The 24222-nt window shown below is 32.1% G+C and overlaps 4 protein-coding genes and 1 pseudogene across 5 annotated transcripts; 4 read left to right on the top strand and 1 right to left on the bottom strand.

Annotated features, from left to right (window-relative positions):
- Nucleotides 1-218: 218 nt before the first annotated feature.
- On the top strand, nt 219-8106 carry LOC114194101 (mediator of RNA polymerase II transcription subunit 15a-like). Its single transcript, XM_028084161.1, has 11 exons — nt 219-340; nt 795-909; nt 1054-1162; nt 1298-1347; nt 2867-2941; nt 3025-3394; nt 3909-4084; nt 4172-4462; nt 7076-7276; nt 7362-7450; nt 7853-8106. The coding sequence occupies exons 1-11, from the start codon at nt 243-245 to the stop codon at nt 8058-8060; spliced, it is 1782 nt and encodes a 593-aa protein (XP_027939962.1). The 5' UTR covers nt 219-242; the 3' UTR covers nt 8061-8106.
- Nucleotides 8107-11258: 3152 nt separating this feature from the next.
- On the top strand, nt 11259-13154 carry LOC114181815. The gene has a single exon (XM_028068393.1). The coding sequence runs from the start codon at nt 11259-11261 to the stop codon at nt 13152-13154; it is 1896 nt and encodes a 631-aa protein (XP_027924194.1).
- Nucleotides 13155-13629: 475 nt separating this feature from the next.
- On the top strand, nt 13630-16652 carry LOC114194093 (pentatricopeptide repeat-containing protein At1g11290, chloroplastic-like). Its single transcript, XM_028084150.1, has one exon. It carries the CDS (start codon nt 13757-13759, stop codon nt 16208-16210), a length of 2454 nt encoding a protein of 817 aa, XP_027939951.1. The 5' UTR covers nt 13630-13756; the 3' UTR covers nt 16211-16652.
- A 1424-nt stretch (nt 16653-18076) lies between these two features.
- Nucleotides 18077-20687, top strand: LOC114194108 (annotated as a pseudogene).
- On the bottom strand, nt 20519-23122 carry LOC114194118. 2 transcript variants are annotated; one of them, XM_028084184.1, is made up of 3 exons: nt 22913-23122; nt 21463-21835; nt 20519-21370 (listed from the first exon to the last, which is right to left on the bottom strand). In XM_028084184.1, the coding sequence occupies exons 2-3, from the start codon at nt 21814-21816 to the stop codon at nt 20804-20806; spliced, it is 921 nt and encodes a 306-aa protein (XP_027939985.1). In that variant the 5' UTR covers nt 21817-21835; nt 22913-23122; the 3' UTR covers nt 20519-20803. The 2 variants fall into 2 exon arrangements, with proteins under 2 accessions (XP_027939985.1, XP_027939993.1); XM_028084192.1 differs by having other exon boundaries at nt 21463-21818.
- Nucleotides 23123-24222: the final 1100 nt, after the last annotated feature.

The raw sequence follows: 24222 nt of genomic DNA, 5'->3' as shown, positions 1-24222 counted from the left end.
GTATTTTCCATGTTTTAAGATTTTTAGGGTTGACATTCCATGTGCTTAGATAGAACGAGTCAACATAGGTTGTAAGAGTTAAAGATCTAAATCAAATTTTTAATTTTTCTAATTATGAAATTGAAGAAAAGTGTCAAATTATAGTTTTCCCTTTATTCTTCATATATGAATATATTTATATATATACCTTACACTTTCTTTATGAATTGTTCAGGTAAATATTGAGTATCTTCACATGCAAAATGGACACAAACAAAAGGAGACTTATTTCAAATGTAACCACTATTGAAGTAAATGGATGGAAATCTAAAGACCGTCGTAACATGATGGTAAAGAAAATGTGAGAAGAATTTACTTACAAAATATTGATAATTGTTGATGATAATTATCAATTGTGAGTACTGTTAGCAAGTTTATTGTTTATGACATTCTTGTTAGGAATCCAAGTGTGAGTCTAAGTTCTACATTGATCAGAAATGAGAAAGTAGAGCATTATATAAGAATCCAGACCCATAAACCCATTGACTTAAGGTTTTGGGTTGAGAGTGGTGTTAGTGTCTTATGTAGTTAGACTCAGATCTCATTGATGTTGTTCTCCCCAGTGAAACCTCCTCTGTAAAAACCTGACAATTCTTGTATTAAGTGTTCCTCAATCATCCACTAAACTTAAATCATTATATAAATATTTAATTAATAAAAAATAATTACATTAGAGAATATGATAAGTATCTAGTTATGTTTTATCTTGTAAACTTCATTTGAATCTAATTACATGAAATATTGATTTTTCACAGTGCTGAACATTTTCTCAAACGAGATCCTCTCTCATCATGGACGCAAAACGTACCTAAGTTTTTGAAATCTGTAGAAAGATTTGAAGAAGAGGTTTTCGATACTGCCAAAGATGAGGTATCTTAATTTAGTTTACATGTTTTTATTTTGTGTCCATTTTTCTTTTTATAATTACTTGCTTTTTTATCTCATTAAAATCATAGTATTATAAACACTTTATTGTAAAAAAAATCAATATTTTACTCATTTATATATTTGTAGGCTGAGTACATCACAAGAATATCAACAAAGATGAAAACAAAGCCACCATTTCAAAGTGAGGAATGCAATATTTTGTCCTCACAAGTTTTTGGTTCAGATGCTGAATTTGGTGAGTACAATATTTTAGAATTGATTTTCGTCCTTTAAAAAAAAAAAGGTTTACGTGAATTAATTTAACTAGATATTTATATTAAAAACATTAATTAATTAATTTAACCAGATATATTTTGATTTTATGTTTTAGGAGGAGAAAAAGAAGTAAGTGCAGAATGGCAGGAACAAATTTATCAGAAGGTAACATTAAACATAATACTTTGCTTTCATAATTTTTATATTTAGCTATTCGCTATTTAGTTCAAAAAATGCAACACTAATTTTTGGATATAATAGGTTTTGTACGGTGAGACTTTCATTTGTAGGTATCTTGAATAAACTTGAATAAAATAATTTAGACTTGTAAGTAGATTTTACGTTATGTTTTGAAGTAACTTTAGTACTAAACATCTTTTTTCTTGAATTGACTACAATTTTTACATATTACTGCAAAAAGTTGTTATATCGTATTAAAGATTATTGGAATGTATGAGTTCACATGTTACCGACTTCCCAAGACAAACAAAATTCAAATTTTTGCATCTCGTGGTAAAGTTTATCTTGACCTTGTATCTTTTGTTAAACAAGGATAGTAAAAATATTTGTGTTGGTCGTTTGCGAATAAAATTTACGATAAATAGTTGGTATTAATGGGTATTTGTTATTTTCGAATAGTGGATAATGAGTATTGTAATATTCGTTTATAAATGGGTCGGGTGTAAAATCATATTATTCATATATACGGATACTTATTATCTAAAAAAATTAAAATTAAAATGTAAGTTATGTTATATTAAGTTAAATTTAATTTAAAATAAAATTTAATTTATATTTTATTAGATTAGATTAAATTTAAATTTAAATTTAAATTATGTTATTTATTTAAATTTAAATTTATATTTTGTTTGTAATTTTATTTAAATTTTATTTTAAAAATTTATGAAATATTTTTTTTAAATATTTATGCATATCCACGTGTATTTGAAGGTTTTTAAATATCCACAAATATTTTTTAAACAGATATTTGACAGATAAACAAACGAGGAACGGGTGAATTTTTGTTGCAGATAGACACTATCTGTACCCTACTCAACTTCTTGTCATCCCTATGACCTTCTAACAACTTTTTTATCATATGATTTAATGATTATGTTGACCAATTTTAACAATATCATTCTTTTTTTACTATAACAAATAATATTAGTTTATATAATAACAAATCACATTTATTGTAATTTATTTATTCATTTGAGATTGATTTTAAATAAGAAATTTTTATATCAAAGTCTAAAGGGTGACTATACAATATTGGGTTTTGATTTCTGAAAGGGATTTTTGTGAATGTACATTACAATCTATGCTTATCAATGTCAAATTTATTGGACAAATATGTTAAATAGATTTTGAGATGCTAGCATGCAGTTTATAAGGCCTTGAACTCTTCAATTACAATAAGTAACATTTCTATTGTGGTTCTCTCAAAGTTCTTATCATAAATTAATAAAAAATTTATACTTTGTTATTATTTTATGAGCTTTTCTTTTCTGTTTTTTTTTTTTAACTTTTTGGGTAATTTCTTTTTGTTCATTTATATTCATACTTGTGAGTATTTTGATCCTTTTTTTAACAACTATTATAAATTTAGTTTTTGTTATTGATAGTTATAAACAAAGATGAAGCTTTATGAAGTGATGATGTTAGTAACACACTTTTATTGCAGATCCAAACAGCAAAATGCAAATATTTCACAAAACTCAACATTCTTTACAAAGGTTTGAGTAAAAGATATGAGCAGGTAGATAATGTTTTCAAGTTTATAATTAATTTGAAAACTTTCATTCAAATTTATAATTAATTTTTTTTTTCATTGCACAAAAGTTTCAGTCCCTTCCTCCAGAACCAAAGACACATGACATGATAAAATGTGAGCATCATATGCGGGCATTGGAATTTACTTTTTCAGTCTTCAAAGCAAGCAAAAGAGAAATTACTTCTGATTTTGAGTCTAAAGTTCATAAGATGGAAAAATATATACAAGTTATTGAGCAACATAAAATTGTTCCTTCCAAATCAAAAATTGCTCAAGTGGGAGAGACATCTACAAATAAAGTAGAAGAAACAGATATAAAGAAACCAATAACACAAGTATTTAGCCCACATAACTCCTATTTTACAGTGCCAATTTTTCAGCAAGTCACAAACCAATTTTTCACTTCATATCCAGAAGAAGAGTACATCAAACAACAAGGTATGATTCTTTGTATGAAATTAATATATTCATTATTGTTGGATTATTTATATATATATATATATTCTTTCGTATGTTTTTGTTATATATGGATTATGGTTATATTTCTCTTCAGGTGTATAAGTGATCCCTTTTTAGTTATAGTTATGTTGTCAGTCACTTAGGTGATCCCTTCTTGGGTTATGGTTATGGTTATGTGGCCAGTTACTCCGAACCACCGACTCTGATATCACTATATTTTTTCATATATGTGGTTTATGGTTTATAGTTATTGAGATATTGTGGTTCTATATGGTTATATTACATTAGTCTTACACATATAAGACCTTTGACACCACTTTAACCCCAAAACCTTAAGGCAATGATGTTATGGGTCTTTATTTTTATGTAGTGTTTAACTTTGTCTATTCTATCTAATGTGGGACTTTTGACTCACACTTGGACTATTCCCAACAATTATGTATATTTATATAACGGTTAATAACAAACACTTTTTATAATTTTTATTTACCAGGATATGGAAATGTTGTGCAAGAACAAACAAGTGGTGAAATCACACCTATCAATAGCAATTCTACAATTTTAACTCCACCCTTACTTGAATATTGCAATAAAGTGAAAGAAAATTTTCAAAATCATGGTTCCATTTGTGATGATTCAAGCCCTGCGATGCAACACTTGATTAAAGTGGTTAGATTACACTTCATTACATGATATGTTTCATAATAAAGGCTTTTATATGCATACTAAAAGGTTACAATTATGATATATTTGTAGTTGACTTCCATATCAGCAGAAGCCTTGGTGGCTTCTTGTGGAGAGATTGGAATGATATTCCATTCGAGTGATGAGAATTCAACACTTGAACCACTAAATGGACCACCAATTGTTGTAGTTGACTCAAAGGGAGTTATTGTGACGGATTCACAAGCAAGATATTTGACTCGTAGCAAATTTGGTCAAAGAGAAATGAAAATGAATCGTTTTATTAATGCAATGCCTATAGGGGACAATGTTATGCAGGAAACTAATTCAGAGAAACATTTCTCAAATTCAAGCATTATTCAGGTAAAATTCCTAAATGGTAAAGAGTTATATTTATTTTATAGTATGTTTATCGAAAATGTTGTTTGCTAAAACATGCTTCATGTTACATTATTGGAAACATATATACTTAGTTACATTTTTTTTTCATAACTTTATTGATTTAACCCATGATTACAATTAGTGCCACATCATTTTCTATGCAAATATATTTTTATATTGTCAATAAGCTCTTATGGAATGATATTGATTCTGATGCAAATATATTTTATCAATTGATTATTGTCTATGAAGTTCATGTAATCTTTATTTCATTTAAACCTAAATATTGAAAATTTTGGAATAATAATATTTCTTAGTACTAAATTTTTATGGTAGAACAATAGTTACCAAAATAACACATTAGTTTTAGAAAAAGGATTGAAAAGAGTTTTTAAAAATGTTTTGAAAATTTTTCACAATAGAACAATGATTAGACAATAAAAGAATGATCATCTGATGGTTGAAAAATATTGCAAAAGGATTATTGCAAAAACTTTAAAATGATAGGTGGTACTTCATACAAGAGTAATAAAGAAACAAAATTATTTACCAATAAGCTATTTCTGACTTTTCGAAGTATTTTATTATTGTCACTTTGAGCTTCCTTGAAGCTTGCATACAAATCATTATCCTTGTGTTAATGTTTTAGGAAAGGTTAGTAGCTCTTATAAACACTATATATATATATATATATATATATATATATATATGTATATATATATATATATGTATATATATATATATACATGTATATATATATATATACATATATATATATATATGTATATATATATATACATATATATATATATATATATGTATATATATATATACATATACATATATATATATATACATATACATATATATATATATACATATACATATATATACATATACATATATATATATACATATATATATATATATATATATATATATATATATATATATATATATATATATATATATATTCTCATCAGATGTATGATTGGTGAATTTCTCATTAGGTGTGTGGTGACAATTTTTTGTTATGATTATGTTGTCAATCCTCAAACCATCGGCATATGGTGACGACATATGGCGACCCTTTTTTTGTTATAGTTATGTTGTCGAACCATTGACTCTGATACCACTGATGAGTTTATATATTTCTTCATATAGGATTATAGTCATTGAGATATTGTAGTTTTCTCTCTCTCTCTCTCTCTCTCTCTCTCTCTATATATATATATATATATATATATATATATATATATATATATATATATATATATATATATATGACATTGGTCTTACACATATAAGGCATTTGAAACCACTTTTAACCCAAAACATTAAGAAAATGTGTTTCTGAGTCTTTCATCTTATATAGTGTTTAACTTTATCTATTATATCCAATGCGAGACTTTGACTCACACTTGAACTATTTCCGACACACACACGCACACTATTCCCGACATACACACACACACACCATACACACCCACCCACACCCCTCACACACACCATACACACCCACCCACACCCCCACACACACCACACTCCCACACCCATGCACCCACCCACACCTCCACACAACCACCCTCCCTCCCTCCCACACCCCCACACACCACACACACACACGTGTGGATTCAGAACTTGATTTTGAACAAGAGTAGATGATCTAGTAATTGAAAATTGTCATTTATTACATGGCTTAACATCTAATGGCTTCAAGTAGACATTGTCTAGACTATGTGTCTTTTAGATACTTTGTGTATTTTCTAGTTGATTTGTTATCATCTAGATTTTGTATTTACTCTATATGGTGTTGGTGTAGATGGTTTTTTTGTGTTGGTTTGTCTTATTGTTTAAGTGATGACTTGTTTATTATGATATATACTTATAATAACTATAATTAGCTCTTAAAAAACTAGTGTTATTTGTTATTATCAAAATCATGGTTGTCTTGATAAGACTATTGAATGATGAAGATCATAATATCCTTAAGAGATTGTTTATCTATATTTCAAATCGTTTATGCCTTAATCGTTACAAATTATCTCTTTTATTATAGTTAGAATGTGATATCTTAGAAATCATTAATGTCTTGTAATTTGATGGTGTTGAGCTATAATATTTCCAACATATTTTTCTTTACATTATACAAGAATATTATTCTCATAACTTGTAAAAAATCTTGTTATTCATATTTTTATATTCATATGAATATTATTTTTCTACAACTTTCAAAATTTTATTGTTTGTATTGTTAGAGTAATGAGATCACCTTATTTAGACAAATTTATCATTTTGCATATGATGAATAAAAATGAAATAAATTTTCAAAATATAAAACTAAGCTATGCACAAGTTAAAAAGAAGAATTTTGAGAAGCTATATGAAAAAAATGTGTACATATCAAATTTCAGATAAGTTTTTACCTCATTAGAAAACTTTTTTTCCCTAAGAGTGTTTTTAGAGAATTTTATCCAAACCTTTACATTCATTTTCCTTAAACACTAAATCATTTCATTGTTTTTGTATGGTTATGTTTGTATATAAAAAAAAGTAACACATTTCACACAATTTGAGCATTGATAACTTTTGTAGGAAAATCATACTCTTTTAGAAGAAATAAAGGATATAAACAAGCAACTAATAGACACTGAGGTAGCTCTTGACAAAAGTAAAATCTTTCCGACTACTATTGAAGAACGAATTGCACTTGGTGGTGAAGGATTAACTGTCAAATTGTTTTTCAATTCAGTGACTATTAATCTAAACTCAATATCAAAGCATGATCACAAAAAGGTAAATTGATTTATGTTTAATTTTATACATAACCTTCATTTGCTTTGTTTATTTCATTTTATTAACTATAATCTTGATCATGTAGCCAACAATCAACCCACTTTGGTTGCACATTCCAAGAAGCTACCCAAATTGCTCAACTGTTATTCTAGATGAAACTCCATCAGAAACAAGGTTTGAAAATTGAATTTCTTTTTTCTATTTTTAAGATATTATATATTTTTAGTAATTTGTGTTGGGATTTTTAGGGTTTTTTAGAAAATATTTCAGTTTTAAAAATTAGTTATTATTTTAAATTAGGAATGAGATATTTTAAATACTTTATACTTGATATTTTGTTATATTTTGCTCTATATATAGGATATATCAATAAAATACAAAAATATGTTCCTCTGTATAACATATCACATATATCTCTCATATATTCCATATCTCTCATATTTTCAAAAATCCTAAAAATTTCAACAAGTGATATCAGAACCAATGGTTCAGAGTGACTGACCGCATAACCATAAAAAAAGGGGTCAAAAGTTGAAATTCTAAGTTTTTCTCTTATTGTTTTTTCATTTTGAACAGTGAGGACTTAGAGGATCTATCAATTAAAGCCAAGTTGAAGTTAAAATTCTCTCTTAGAATGCTTAGTGAACCTTTGTCACTAAAGGATATTGCAATGTCATGGGATCATTGTGTTAGAGAAACAATATGTGAATATGCACAACTTCACGGTGGTGGAACCTTCACTTCAAAATATGGAGGATGGGAGAATTATCTTGATGATAGTTAAAGAAGTTTATATATTCTTATTAATTTAACTTCAAAATTCTGAAAAATCTATGAGATATATTTGTATTCAAGTTAACTACAATGATGAAGAGTTACTTCTATCAAATATGATATAATATATAAAATGAATTGTATGAGTAGACTAATAGATAACAAACCTAATTAATTTCTTTCCAAAACAACTTTTATACATTTTTATTGAAAGTTTAGAATTTGAACATGTTCATTTGTAACAACTTTAGATTGAAAAGTTTTAAAAATTATTCTAATTTCATGTAATAACGTAATTATTACTTAATGCAATGATAGTATAGTGATAAATCTATTGACTAAATTATAAATGATTAAATTATTTATAATTTATAAAAAAAAAAAAATCTATTAGTTTTTCTCTTCATGGATCTCTATCGATGTCTTTAACTCCCATCATACTTTTTAAGTGTTTATGCATTCAACCACACTTTTAGTAAAGAATGATTGTGTCTCTCCCTACCATATCCATAGTCCACACATTGTTTAGAAGTTTGAGATTTAAGACAATTTAAATATTTATTTTTCTTTCCACCTTTTGAGACGCCTTTTAAAAATAAAATTCTAATTCAATACATACTCTAAAACTTCGGATGCATGATGATTGATAATGATTTTATCATCCCACTTGACACCGGAACATTGATTTAATGAATGGAGAGACTAATTCAAAATTTTTTAATTTAATTATTCTATAAAAGTTAATTAATTATTAAACAATAAACTAACGTAAAATTAGAAGAAAAAAACATACACTTTTAATAATATAAACAAATATACTTGTATTAATAAAATGAAAAATTATAATGAATACTTAAATAATATACTTTTATATATTAATATAATAGTTTTTTATTTTAAAAATTAACACAAAAGAAGACTCTCTCTTTTTTAATTCAAAATACATATTTCTAATATTTTGAAATTTTTTATTCCATCATTCTGAACTACTTCTTGACGTATGAATTTTTTTTCTCCACCTATTTTTCCACCATTCAAACTAGTAAATCACCAACTATTAATTTCTAGAGATTGTAAAACTTAACCAAATCACTTTAAACAATCAAATCAGAAAATGGAAAGTAATTATATTAACATGAAAATAAAATCACGTTTTTATTATGATTATGTTAGATTTTTCGTTCATATTTGTGAAACTGAATCATATATCAATATAAACGCACATTATACTTATTACATTACTCTAAAACAATTCTAAACAACAAATAATTTTAAAAATAAAAAATAACAATCAATTTAAATATCAAAATTTATAAATTAAAAATTATTATAACTAAAATAATTTTAAAAGCTATAATTAATTTGTGATGAAACAACATTAATCATCATGAGACAAATAATTTCGTAACTTTTTTGACCGTAAGCTTAAATATAATATAATGAATGATAATATAAGGTTATAACAATTTTAAAACGTAATATAAATATATATCACAATCAAATATATTATTGTAATTTTCTAAATACACACATAAATTTAATATAATATATTATTATTACTACATTTTTCAATTGAATTTTTATTAAAACAAACTAGTCTTCCTTAAAATTTCTCTTTTTAGCAACATTCTAAGTGAGTGACTGAGAGGGAATTACGGATAGACAAAGACTTTTTCTTTTTCTATGAAAATTTGTTTTTTAGGTTAAATTTGTAATTCAAAACCAAATAAGAAAAATGGATTTGGTTTATTTCGCTGGACTCGGACCTTCAACTAATTTTTGAGTGAGTCTTTTTCTAGTTTTTATGCGAAAAGTTTACTATTTTTTTCCTTTTCTTCATATGATCCATTTTCAATGTTCATCCTACAAACTCCCACGTTTGACCCTGTTATATTTGAACTTGTGCCATGTGTGATACAGAAGATTAGACAAGTGAAAATAGTGGTGAAGTTTGATATTATAAAACATTGCTATTCAGTTTATTTATGACAAGTCATGCATTGAAAGAAAGACAAGAAACACCATAAAGCAGAAAGAAAAAACACACTAACAACAACATAGGTATACTTCTGTGATCTATTGAAGCTTGAACAATGTAGAGTGCTCAGTGATCTGGGAATTTATTTTGTTGATGGGTGTCTTGTTTTTTCTCCATTTTGTTCTGTGTGTGAATATGAATCTTTTGTGTTTTGAAGTGATGGAACTGGGTTAAAGTTTGGATTTTGAAGATGTTATTTTTAAACCCATCTCTATATTTTTTCTTCCTTTTCAGATGGTTATGATTATGCTTTTAGAGGGTAGAAAACAAGAAGATGGGGTTGTTCATGTGCATTGTGTGATGGGCCAGTTTGATAGAGAAAATGAGGGTGGAATGTCTGTGAAATGCAGTTGTTAAAAATTTATGAAAATGAGTACTGGAATAGGGTTCCGAAACCATTGCCCTAGAAGAATCAAAAGAAGAATTTTGTTATTAGAAATCATATGGAAGTAGTGCATTGAGAAATCATAGCACATATTTATGCATTCCAATAAAAAAGCTTTCCACTTGAAACTTATTAACAGTGCTCTCCATTGCCCTTAACATTTGTCTTTTGAATATCTACATTATGGACTGTTTTCATGGTTTAATATGTGTTCATTTTCTAACACTAACTGCAAAATTCACTGTGTCATCATCGTTTAAAACCATCTTGGTCTATTCAGTCATTTTTCTATCTTTTAGGTTTCAAATTGTCCTTGCATTGATGATTTCAACTGTGCTTACATCTGTTTAACATGTTGAGGGAAAGCTAGTAATCAAACTCTTGAACTTTTTCATTGATTTGATGTGTTTTTTGATGTTTTTTATTAGCTTTGTTTTCTAGCCAAGAAGGTGAAACAGGTATAAACAGGTTGAAGTTGATGATAACAACTTCATCTTAAAGCACACTCTTTTGTGTGTGTTTGTGTGTGTGTTAGTGGCACTCTGTTTATACTAAAAGATTAAGGACCTAAAGAAAGGATTGATGATGCTAATGGATCAGTTGATCTCATGTATGCTGTCTTTGAAATTTGAAGTTGTAACTCTTCAACCACTTTGGTTTTCAATGATTCTTCCATTTTCCAGATTATGTATCTGTTTTGGTTCAGTACTTGTAGAAGGAAGTAGACATTTAATTTCTCTATATATAAGTGGCAGGAATAGAGAAAGAAGTTGAAAACTGAATAGATGTCTCCAGTGAAATCGAAATCAAAATCTAAGGCTGGTAAGGATCAAAGGAACGCCACTCCAACCACATATGGTACCAGTAATCATGGAACTGGTCCAACTGGTACTTCTGCTACTGCATATAATCCAGTTTCAACTGCCTCATTTCCTTCCCTGGAAACAGCATTAGTTTCTAATTTCACTCCAACCAATGGCAACACTCATTTTCAAAAGATAGATGACACATATGAGCATCCAAGTAGTCTTCAAGGGACAGTGTCTGAATGTGACTCAGTTTCTAACAATGGAAGCTGCTCTGGTGAATCAGAAGACCCTAAAGAGAAAGTGAGAAAGTCTTCCATTGGGCAGGAGGGTGTTCCGGGTTCTGACAACGACCGGAGGGAGAAGATTCGGCTGAAGAACGAGAGGAAACACCAGCGCCAGAGGGAAAGGAGAGCTCAAGAACTGCATAACCGGTGTTGTGGGTATCTGATGTCAAAGAAACTAGAATCACTTGCACAGCTCCTGGTGGCAATGGGGTTCTCTTCTGATAGAGCAACCTTGGCCTTAATGTTAAATGATGGAAAGATAGAGGAATCAGTATCATGGTTGTTTGAAGCAGGTGAAGTTCACACCAAGACCACTACTTCCAATGTTGGACTCAGGGCTAATTTGAAAATTGATGTGAGTGAGGAGCTTGTGCAAGTATCTGATATGGAGGCAAGGTACAATTGTTCCAAGCAAGAAGTTGAAAGGGTAGTTGTTGCCTGTGAAGGGGACCTTCGTAAGGCAGAAAACACTTTAAAGTCTCAGAAGCAAGAATCTTCAGTGAGCCAACTAAAGCCAGAACAGTCTGCTAAAATCAGTGGTTTGAATCTGATGAGATCACAGCGGTTGTCATCTGTTTCAGTTTCAACCCAGCAAAGGCAAAAGGTTGAAGGTGATTTCAAGTATTCCAGAGCAGCTTCTGTGTTCCCAGATCCTCAAAGCAAGAATCTGTTGTCTCTACACATGAATCATCAAATGGCTCTGCCAGTGAAAAGATGGGTTGTTTCAGGATCAAGCCCTTCTGCTACCTATGCTATGGTACCCTCCACACAAGTATCATCATCATCTCCATCTGTTAAAATAGAGGTTCAGCTTAGTTCCTTTGGGAACAAAGGGAGAATGTTCCACCAAGGAATGGATAGGGAGCCAGTAGTCATGATGCAGCAGCAGCATCCACTGTTTAGAAATGATAAGCAAGACCCTATTTCTAGGGGAAATACCTCACCTTCAGGGACACAAGGTTTGTATGCAAACAATTATCCAGCTGCTGAAAATGTAAGATCAAATGGGATGTTTCTGCAAAACCACATCAGAGGAAGTGTGGCTAATGTGAACATGGACCAGTTTTACCAAGCTTATTATAAAGAACATCCGTATGTTTTTGGACATGTAGATTCCTCACCATCTGGGGTGGGGTTATTTTGCAAGCCAATGCATCATACTTCATCACCTTGGCCTTCAATTCGATGGAGCACAACTGAACCTTCACCTTCTCTTACAGTTCCACCTTCCCTTGGACTCTTTTCTGGTCAGAGTGCAGCAACAGCATTCAGCTCACACTCACATGTGGATTGGAACAGCGGCGGCATGATGCCGGAGTTCGACTACACCAGAGTTGACTGGACTTTGGATTGCACTTCCCTGTCTTCTAAACAAGGTGGATTGAGGCTAGGAATCTCAGCATTGTCCAGAAACATTTCAGGCAACAGAATGAGCAATTCATGCATGGCAGGGCTACAAAATGTTGGCATGAGTAGGAACACTTCATCTTTTAGTGGTTTGAGAGATTGGACATCCCCTTTTGAAGGGAATGACATATTCAGTCTTCCTAGGAGCTTTGTCACCTCTCCTCCTCTCATGAGACTGTAGGACTTTTTGAGTCTTCTATAATTGCTGCAATGGCTATCTTCATGGATTGTTCTTGTTTTCCAATGAAATGCATCAATTGCTTCCTAGTGCCTTATGTTCTTTTCTGCCCTGTTGCTGAAACCAAACTCTTGTGTTGTGCCCTCTAAAACAAGACAAAGCTTCTTTCTAATTAAATCTAACTATCTTGTTTCCAACACTTTTTACAAACTACAATCACAGCAGACATGAACTGTTTTTTCAACCATTCTAGTTGTTCACCAATGGGGGTTGATCTCGCAGAAAAGATTAGTCTTTTTTTAAAATTTTCTTAAAGAAAGGTACTTTAAATAAAATTGATGTCTGGGAAAAATAATAGAAATACAAATATTACCAAAAAGAAATACAAATATTAGAATTTTATTTTGGTAACATAACATGCATAACTACCTAAGATAAACTTGATTATTTAGATTATCGAAATAAAAGGATAAATGAAAACTAGAATGGATAGAAACAATGTCTGTGAGCTCATGCAGACATAACATAAGTTCGATTCTTACGTATGAATCCAAAGAACTTGGGTACCTTTGCATTGCGTCCAAGGTGAGAAACCTCAAAGGAGAATGAGTACCCAATTCATCACTCTACGCCCCCCACCAGTTCCCAACATCACGAACCCAAACACCAGAAAAAGACCAACACTTCGGCCTTCAGCCCCTCTTTACCAAAGAATTTTCATCCCTTCCCATGTCTACAGACACCCTTCAGCCGTACTCTTAGAACTCTGCACTTCCCTCAAAGAGCTTCACCAAATCCTGCCCCTTGTCATCAAAAACGGTTTCTACGACGAGCACTTTTTCCAGACCAAACTTATCAGTTTGTTCTGCAAGTTCAGCAGCATCACTGAAGCTGCACGTGTCTTTGAGACTGTGGAGCACAAGCTCGACGTGCTTTACCACACCATGCTCAAAGGGTACGCGAAAAACTCAGCTTTACGTGATGCCCTGAAGTTTTACGGTAGGATGAGGTATGATGAGGTGAGTCCTGTGGTGTATGACTTCACCTACTTGTTGCAGCTGTGCGGTGACAGTTTGGATCTCAGGAGGGGGAGGGAGGTTCATGGGATGGTCATAACTAATGGGTTTCAGTCAAATTTGTTTGCCATGACTGCTGTGGTGAATTTGTATGCCAAGTGCAGGCAGGTCGAGGATGCTTACAAGATGTTTGAGAGAATGCCGCAGCGGGACTTGGTTTCGTGGAACACGGTGGTGGCGGGGTTCGCACAGAATGGCCTTGCCAGGAGGGCTGTGCAGCTGGTATTGCAGATGCAGGAGGCTGGCCAGAAGCCGGATTCCATCACGTTGGTCACTGTTTTGCCGGCCCTGGCGGATGTCAAGGCTTTGAGGATTGGAAAGTCTGCCCACGGTTATGCTTTCAGAGCTGGGTTTGAGTCTATGGTTAATGTTGGGACGGCGATGCTGGATATGTACTTCAAATGTGGGTCTGTGAAGAATGCAAGGTTGGTGTTTAAGGGGATGAGTAGCAGGAATGTTGTTTCGTGGAATACGATGATTAATGGTTATGAGCAGAATGGGGAATCTGAGGAAGCGTTTTCGACGTTTTTGAAGATGTTGGATGAAGGGGTGGAACCTACTAATGTTAGTATGATGGGGGCTTTGCATGCTTGTGCTAATCTGGGTGATCTAGAACGAGGGAGATTTGTTCATAGATTGTTGGAGGAAAAGAAACTTGGTTCTGACGTGTCAGTTATGAATTCTCTGATATCCATGTATTCAAAGTGTAAGAGGGTTGATATAGCAGCCTCACTGTTTGGTAACCTGAAACAAAAAACAGTAGTTACATGGAATGCCATGATATTAGGTTATGCACAGAATGGATGTATAAATGAAGCTTTAAATCTATTCTGTGAGATGCAATCTCATGACATCAAACCCGATTCCTTTACATTGGTGAGCGTAATTACTGCTCTTGCAGATTTATCAGTTACCCGGCAGGCTAAGTGGATTCATGGACTTGCTATAAGAACTTTGATGGACAAGAATGTGTTTGTTTGTACAGCACTTGTGGACACCTATGCCAAATGTGGAGCCATTCAAACTGCAAGAAGTCTTTTCGACACGATGGAAGAACGACATGTGATAACATGGAATGCAATGATTGATGGATATGGAACACATGGGCATGGAAAAGAAGCACTGGATCTCTTTGATGAAATGCAGAAGGGATCTGTTAAGCCAAATGAGATAACATTTCTCTCTGTTATAGCAGCTTGTAGTCACTCAGGTTTAGTGGAAGAAGGCCTCTACTACTTTGAAAGCATGAAGGAAAACTATGGCTTGAAACCTGCAATGGATCACTATGGTGCGATGGTTGATCTCCTTGGTCGTGCTGGAAGGCTAAATGATGCTTGGGAATTCATCCAGGATATGCCTGTCAAACCAGGAATTACTGTTTTAGGTGCAATGCTAGGTGCATGCAAAATCCATAAAAATGTAGAATTGGGTGAGAAAGTTGCAGATGAACTATTTGAGTTAGACCCAGATGAGGGAGGGTATCATGTATTGCTTGCCAACATGTATGCATCTGCTTCAATGTGGGAAAAGGTTGCTAAGGTGAGGACAGCCATGGAGAAGAAAGGGATCCAGAAAACTCCTGGGTGCAGTTTGGTTGAGTTGAGAAATGAAGTTCATACATTCTACTCAGGAAGTACTAATCATCCTGAATCCAAGAGAATCTATGCGTACCTTGAAACTCTTGGAGATGAGATCAAGGAAGCTGGGTATGTGCCTGACACCGATTCTATTCATGATGTAGAAGAAGATGTGAAGGAACAATTGGTGAGTAGCCATAGTGAGAGGCTTGCCATTGCATTTGGACTTCTGAATACAAGCCGTGGCACAACAATACACATTAGGAAGAATCTAAGAGTTTGTGGTGATTGCCATGAAGCCACCAAGTACATTTCACTTGTGACAGGAAGGGAAATAATTGTGCGTGATTTACGACGGTTCCATCATTTCAAGAATGGAAGATGTTCTTGTAAGGATTACTGGTAAATCAATAGAAACCTTTGTTATTTGTTATCATCATTCCATCATCATGGTTCCTTCTACAGGAACCTAGACTTGGGTAACTTGAGTACCTCATAGGAAGTACAAGCTCAAAATTTTGCTACCCTATAAGAATGGAATTATTTGCATCAACCTTTAACCACATCTTATTCAAGTGCCAAGTTTTAGCAGTGGTCATGCACTGTTTTCCTGAGTAGTGTCATTTTTTTTAATGCCACTATATTACTGAATTGTATATTTTTTTGAATAAATTTATAATTTGGTCCTCTTAAAATGCTATAGTGCTGTCTTGGCCTGCGAATGTCTTTTGTTCATACAAATTGGTTTCCCAAGTTATCAACATTTGCTGGAGGTGAGTTTGCTTTGTTTATCAGTGTTTCTGAAAGGGATTTTGGAGAAGTTTTCTTGTTCTATCCGAATATTTCTTTATTCTTCTTTTTGTTATGTATAATTTGTTCATCACTGGAAAATATTTCTATACTCAACAATATTTTGTTGGATAAAAATAAAATAGAAATGCATTCCTTTACGCTTACTTCAATTTGGTTACCGATATTTATTAAATGAAGTATCTAATTTATAAAATCGTAGTACATTACAAGAAAATATTTGAATAATGATAATTTTTGTGACAACAAATAATTAATCACTATATAGTGACCAATTTAAGTACTAGTTTAAAAATTAAAAATTATTGACAACTAAAATAGTTTAAAAGTTATAATTGGTCTCTAAATTGATAAGTAAAATAGTCTTTATTATGAATTGTTTGTAAGTTGTTTACTAACATTAGCTACCAAGGTTTTGACTATCAAAATAATTGATTTCTAAATTGGTCCCTAACATTAGCTACTAAAATAATTGGTCTCTTATTAGAAAATTAGTATCTAACATATTTTTTGTTACAAGAATTGGTCATTATTTAAGAATTTTCTTGTAATAGTACTTTTATGATGACAATAATTTATATTTTTTATGTTGACAACTTTAGTAATATAGTTTTAATTTGGACTCACATAATAATAGTCATATATTTATTATGCTTTTAAGAATTATTATACATTTTTCAATTTTTATATATCATGTATTTATTACATATTGTATCATATTATTTTCAAAATAAACGTATCAACGTATCAGATACATATAATATCTGATACATGTATCGTATCCGTGCATTATAGGTTCTAACCAGTGAAGTATCTCGTTTCAGTGAGAAATAAAGAGAGGAAATAAATGCAAAAAAAGAAGAGAAATACATTAAATAGAGCAAAGATAGTGGAATTTTTTTTTAAAGACATGAAAATAACTTTTTCAGATTATTTGTTTTAAAGCAAAAACATATAAATATTATTTTATTATTGTTAGTTAATAATAATATTATATTATTTATTATTGTTTTCATTAGAAATAATTTATTGATTATCATTTATTTTTATTATTTATATAAGAAAAGAAAGAGCGAAAGTTAGATTATTTTATTATCCCTTGTTATTTTATTATTAATAATAGTATTATGTTATCATTATTATCGTCAAAAATAAAACAAGACCTTTGTTTGACTAATCCGAAACTCTTGTCAAACCAAGTACATTCAACTACTCCATGTGTGGTGTCTCTTCCCATGCATGCAAGAACCAACTCAAGCACCACTCAAAGACCAATACCATGGTTTCATGCACGTAATGTTCAACTGTTTGGTTACAAAATAGTACCATGAATCGAAAGAACTTGGTACAATTTGTCTAAAGAATGAGCTTGAAACTTTTTGCTCTATGCCATTTACCATTTTGGTCCGACACAGTTAGCAATACAAACTCCAAAACTAGCACAGCAGCAACCTCTTTATGACAAGATAATTACAGTCTTACCCGTGTATATTGGCATACGCACCCTTCAGCTATACTATTAGAAAACTGCACCTCAAAGAAAGAGCTTTATCAAATCCTCCCCCTTATCATCAAAAACGGTTTCTACAATGAGCATGTGTTTCAAGCCAAGGTTATCAGATTATTCTGCAAATTTGGCAGTATCAGCGAAGCAGCTTCTGTCTTTGAACCTGTTGAGCACAAGGTCGATGTGCTTTACCACACCATGCTCAAAGGGTATGCAAAAAACTCGAGTTTGGATGAGGCCTTGTCTTTCTTCCACATGATGATGTGTGATGAGGTTAGACCAGTTGCGGGTGATTATACATGTTTGTTGGAATTGTGTGGAGGGAATTTGGACCTCAAAAGGGGTAGAGAGATTCATAGACAGTTAATAACTAATGGGTTTGGGTTCAATTTGTTTGCCATGACTGCTGTTGTGAATTTATATGCCTAGTGTGGGGAGATTGATGATGCATATAAGATGTTCGAAAAAATGCCGCCAGAAGGATTTGGTTACTTGGACAACATTGGTTTCGGGATATGCTCAGAATGGCCTTGCCAAGAGAGCGTTGCATTTGGTTTCGCAGATGCAGGAAGCTGGCCAAAAGCCTGACTCTGTCACATTGGTCAGTGTTTTACCGGCTGTTGCGGATATGAAGGCTTTGAGGATTGGAAGGTCAATCCATGGTTATGCTTTCAGGTCGGGATTTGAATCACTGGTTAATGTTTCAAATGCACTTCTTGATATGTACTTCAAATGCGGGTCTGCAAGGATTGCAAGGATGGTTTTTGAGGGGATGAGTAGAAAGAGTGTTGTTTCATGGAATACCGTGATTTGTGGTTGTGCGCAAAATGGTGAATCTGAAGAAGCCTTTGCAACTTTTCTGAAGATGTTGGAAGAAAGGGAGGTACCTACTCGTGTTACCATGATGGGAGCTTTACTTGCTTGCTCTAATTTAGGTGATCTTGAAAGAGGGAGGTTTGTTCATAAACTATTGGATCAGCTGAAACTTGATTTTGATGTGTCAGTCATGAACTCATTAATATCCATGTATTCTAAATGCAAGAGAGTTGATATAGCGGCCTCAATATTTGATCATTTGAAGGAGAAAACAAATGTCACTTGGAATGCTATGATATTAGGATATGCACAAAACGGGTGTGTAGAGGAGGCCTTGAATCTATTCTGTCTGATGCGATCTCAAGGCACTAAACTTGATTGCTTTACGTTGGTAGGGGTAATTAGTGCTATTGCAGAATTCTCAGTCAACCACCAGGCTAAGTGGATTCATGGCCTGGCAATAAGAACTTATATGGACAAGAATGTCTTTGTGTCCACTGCTCTTGTTGATATGTACGCAAAATGTGGAGCCATCAAAACTGCAAGAAAGCTTTTTGACATGATGCAGGAGAGAAATGTGATAACATGGAATGCAATGATAGATGGATATGGGACACATGGCCTAGGAAAAGAAGCTCTGGATCTCTTCAAAGAGATGCAGATGGGAGTTGTTAAGCCAAATGATATAACATTTTTGTCTGTAATCTCAGCTTGTAGTCACTCGGGATTTGTGGAAGAAGGTCTCTTCCTCTTCAAAAGCATGAAGGAAGATTATGACTTGGAGCCTAATTTGGATCACTATAGTGCCATGGTTGATCTCCTTGGTCGTGCGGGTCAGTTGGATGATGCCTGGAATTTCATCCAGGAGATGGCTGTCAAACCAGAGATTTCTGTTCTGGGTGCAATGCTAGGTGCTTGCAAAATCCATCAAAATGTAGAGTTGGGAGAGAAAGCTGCAAAAAAACTATTTGAGTTAGACCCAGATGAGGGAGGGTATCATGTGTTGCTAGCAAACATATATGCCTCTAATTCAATGTGGGATAAAGTAGCCGAGGTGAGAACAGTCATGGAGAAGAAGGGGCTTCACAAAACTCCAGGTTGCAGTTTGGTGGAGATGAGAAATGAAGTTCATGCATTCTACTCAGGAAGTACCAATCATCCTCAATCCAAAAGAATCTATGCTTTTCTTGAGACTCTTGGAGATGAGATAAAGGCTGCTGGTTATGTGCCTGAAACAAATTCAATTGGGGATGTGGAAGAAAACCTGAAAGAACAATTGCTCAGTAGCCATAGTGAGAGGCTTGCTATTGCCTATGGACTTCTAAATACAAGTCCTGGCACAACAATACACATTAGGAAGAATCTAAGAGTTTGTGGTGATTGCCATGAAGCCACTAAGTACATTTCACTTGTGACAGGAAGAGAAATTATAGTGCGTGATTTACGTAGGTTCCATCATTTCAAAAATGGAAACTGTTCTTGTGGGGATTACTGGTGAATCTTATCCTTTTATGGGATCATAGCCTACCAAAACATGTGAGTGGACATACTTAAATAAGACTCATTAGAATATTCTCTCTCTTTTTTCACTTTATTAGTAGTCATGCCACTATATTTTTGCATCATATTACATGTGGTGTGCACAGTTTTTCATCTTTTTTGCCCTGCTTTCAAATGGCCATGGCTATTTGAAGGGACAATGTTTCTAATATATCCGGCATATGGCTATCTACTATCACTGTTACGATTCTATACATTCAATTATCCTAACAATACATCACTAAAAAAATTCTCAAACATAATACATCTGTGAAACAGTCCCCAGATCATCTATACAACAAAAAACTTTCAAGGCACTGTTCAACCTCACCTCCACCACCAGAACTGTCTAAACAGGTATGTCTTTCTCATCCTTGCATTGTATGTGAGGAAGGCTCTGGCTTTGACAGGATCAGCATTTAAATATTCGAATGCATACATCTGTTTATCTTCTTCTAACCCATCGATCTCCATCACGGCCTGTAATAACGCACTTGCATCAAATGAGCATTTGCTTTGCTCCAGTGCATCAGCCAAACGTCGGATGCTTGATGCCACTGTCAACAATGCATCTTGAAGAGCATCTGAGGCACGAGGTCGTTTTGGAAGTTGTCTTACAGGCTGGATCACGGGAGGTTCTTGAAAACCATCTGGCATCTGGCCAAATTCTGGAGATGCAGTGTATGATTCGGTTCCAGCGGTCTCGCTCACCTCTTCTGAACTAGGAGAAACAAAGGAGACTGATTCATCCTCACCATTCTTCATATCCATTACATTGCTTCCATTCTTCATCTTAGCCCAACGACTAGGAGCTTGATAATTCCCACACACAATTTTAAGCTCATCGTACATCTCTATCTGCTTTCCATGGAATCCTTTTGCATCGGGATGTGCCTGTTCATTAAATAAAAGAACACCATAATAAGTATTTTACAAAAATTCACACCCATTCACGAATGGAGAAAAAAAAATGTAACATAACATACTGCAATGTATTTCTTCCAAAGCTCAGCATTGTCAAACTCGATCATCTTTTTACTTGGGTTCCACCAGAAACCTTCCTGACTTAGTATATCTTTTATTACTCTATACCTCTTCTTAATTGTTTTCAAGCGGTTGATAACTTTCTGATTATTCAAACTCAAGTTGAAGCGAGTGTTAACTGCTACACAGGCAGCCGTGTAGGCATTTTCATTGAAACATTTGTCAATTTTGTTTCCACCTTTTGCCTGAGCTGCCAGGGTTTCAATCAGACACTTATCCATCGCAACTGACCACACAACGTTCCTTCCTTTGTTTCTCATATCCCTTCTCTGTCTTTGCAAATCATAGTGTTCCATTTCTAAAGAATTCAATTCACTGTCAAATATAATAATCCATGCTTTGTCATACACTTTTCTTTTCATTCACAACACCATATATATATATATATATATATATATATATATATATATATATATATATATATATATATTTAAATTAATCTCAATAATAAGAGAAAACCATCAGATGCATATTGTAATATCAATAACCACAAAAACAAAGTGCATCTTCCTAATATTTAAACCACAAAAACCACATGCATATTTAAATTTTGGTCCCAATATACTCTCGCATGACATGAACCAAAAATGCCAGCCCAGAAAATATCGCTTTCACTCACTAGCAAGAATACAAGTGCAATTACTCGGTAGCAAAGGAACTCAGTACAATATAAAAAATAAAAAAAATAATAATAAAAAAAAACACACAAACAAGCTATTACTACAGTCAAGAGTGTGCACTTTCCCTATACCACAACAAAAATAAGAAGAAAATGTTTAGCTCAAATCAAAATTCAACACATTAAAAAAAAGACAAAAAAAATGTGATTATTAGAGTACACAGTTTGCACTTTCTTTACCAAACCGAAAAACAAGAAGAAAATGTTTAACTCAAATTAAATACAACACATCAAATAAACACAAAATGTGATTACGTAGGTGTGTCCACTTTAATGTACCACATTAAAATAAGAAGAAAACAAAATAAAATACAACGCTTTAAAAAGAAAAATATGATTACTGTTGTAAAGAGTAGACACTTTTCACTGCCACAACAAAACGAGAAAAAAAAAACATTAGACCCTCGATTTTTTTTTTTTTGTAATAATGGAATTTTAAAAGAGAAATTTATTCTTACTTATACTTCTACTTCATATACTTTTCACCATCGAATTTTTTATTAACTTAAATTTATGAATCTATTAGTGAAAAAAAAAAAAAAGAGAGTAGAACTACAAAGAAATTTAGTACTTAATTTTACATAAAAACATTAAAGTAAATTGAGTTAGAGAGTAATATGAAGCTAAAACTCAAGAAATCAGATAGTAAACCTTGAACAGTTACAGAATAGTGAATTGGAGTGAGAAAATGCGGAAATAAATATTTGAATTACCAACAAAATTGAATTGATGACGATAGAATCTTAACCGCAGATCACGGAATCCGACTGCAGCGGCGCGTCATTGAATTGCAGGAGCCAATTGGGATACCACATTGGAATGGTTAGGGTTTTCTGGAAAAAACTGAGACCAAAATTTGGAGCTTCCACTTTCTCGCGGATCAAAAGAAGAAAAGAAAAAAATGTTCATTCGGATTCAGTCAAAGGATCCAGTGAAAACAAAACAGTGCGAGAGAATTTCCTGAACAGACCAATGGCACACTAACACGTGTCACTCATATTTTTTAGAGAAATATTAGTTATGCTTCAAATTTCTGTCATTCAATTTTACTTTTTAAGAAAATAATATTACCTATGATTCATTTCAAGGAAATTTTCGGATATGATGTAGCTGAAAATAGATAAACTTTAAAAAACTATTGAAATGGAAATAAATATATATATATATATATATGATAAAAAAATTTAAGTTGAAACAATTATCACCACTTGAATAGAAAAAAATTATAGACTTGTTTTTTTCTTAATGTGAAACTAAATTAAAATTGTTCAAAACAAATGAAATGAAATTAAAATTGTTTTCATAATAAAGAAATAAAACTATTAAAATCAAGTAAATATATATTTAATTTTTATTATATGTCTTGAAAAGTAAAATTGAATCTTACAAAATCGATTTTAAAGAAAGCATTTTAATCCATTTATATAATTTAACTTTATTTTTAAGTTAGGTATGAAAAATATTCACACATACATGAAACTAATTATTAGTATCATAAAAGTATTGTATTAGAATATATGACACAAGTTTGAATTCCACATTAAACAAGTTTTCAGGTTTCAAAATTTGATGATAAATTAATTGTCGATTAAATTTCATTGATTTTAACTTTACCAAGACTTGATTGGAGAAATAATGGAGACTACAAGACGTAATTTGCTAAACTAAAGTCGGAAGGTATCCACATTTTGGTTCAGATGTGTCAATTTGGTACCCGCTTTTAAAAATGTGTCAATTTAGTCCTAATTTTTGTAAATGTGTCAATTTAGTACTAACTTTTGTAAATGTGTCTTAATCATATCCTTCTCAAACAAAAATTACTAAAGTCGTTAACTTAATTCATGATTATTACCACTAAATTTTGATATAAATATCGATACTTAATTTTTTAAAGTCATTTTAAATATTAATACCGTTAACGGTGTTAATAATTTTTTGCTGAAAATGACCTAATTGAGACATCTTTTCAATAATTGAGATTTAATTGACACTTTTTAAAAGACGGGTAACAAACTGACACATC

Source organism: Vigna unguiculata, chromosome 1 (genome assembly GCF_004118075.2).
Source record: "Vigna unguiculata cultivar IT97K-499-35 chromosome 1, ASM411807v1, whole genome shotgun sequence".
Classification (NCBI taxonomy): Eukaryota; Viridiplantae; Streptophyta; class Magnoliopsida; order Fabales; family Fabaceae; genus Vigna; species Vigna unguiculata.
Note: the sequence above shows the minus strand (reverse complement) of the source record. Positions and strands in the feature narration are given on the sequence as shown.

Bases quoted from the DNA above. Each gene is read 5' to 3' on its own strand.
- LOC114194101 (XM_028084161.1), top strand. From the start codon at position 243: ATGGACACAAACAAAAGGAGACTTATTTCAAATGTAACCACTATTGAA. The intron at 2,942-3,024 runs GTAGATAATGTT...ATTGCACAAAAG, and splicing joins TGAGTAAAAGATATGAGCAG to TTTCAGTCCCTTCCTCCAGA. The intron at 7,277-7,361 runs GTAAATTGATTT...TTGATCATGTAG, and splicing joins CAAAGCATGATCACAAAAAG to CCAACAATCAACCCACTTTG.
- LOC114181815 (XM_028068393.1), top strand. From the start codon at position 11,259: ATGTCTCCAGTGAAATCGAAATCAAAATCTAAGGCTGGTAAGGATCAA.
- LOC114194093 (XM_028084150.1), top strand. From the start codon at position 13,757: ATGAGTACCCAATTCATCACTCTACGCCCCCCACCAGTTCCCAACATC.
- LOC114194118 (XM_028084184.1), bottom strand. From the start codon at position 21,816: ATGGAACACTATGATTTGCAAAGACAGAGAAGGGATATGAGAAACAAA. The intron at 21,371-21,462 runs GTATGTTATGTT...TTTAATGAACAG, and splicing joins TTTGGAAGAAATACATTGCA to GCACATCCCGATGCAAAAGG.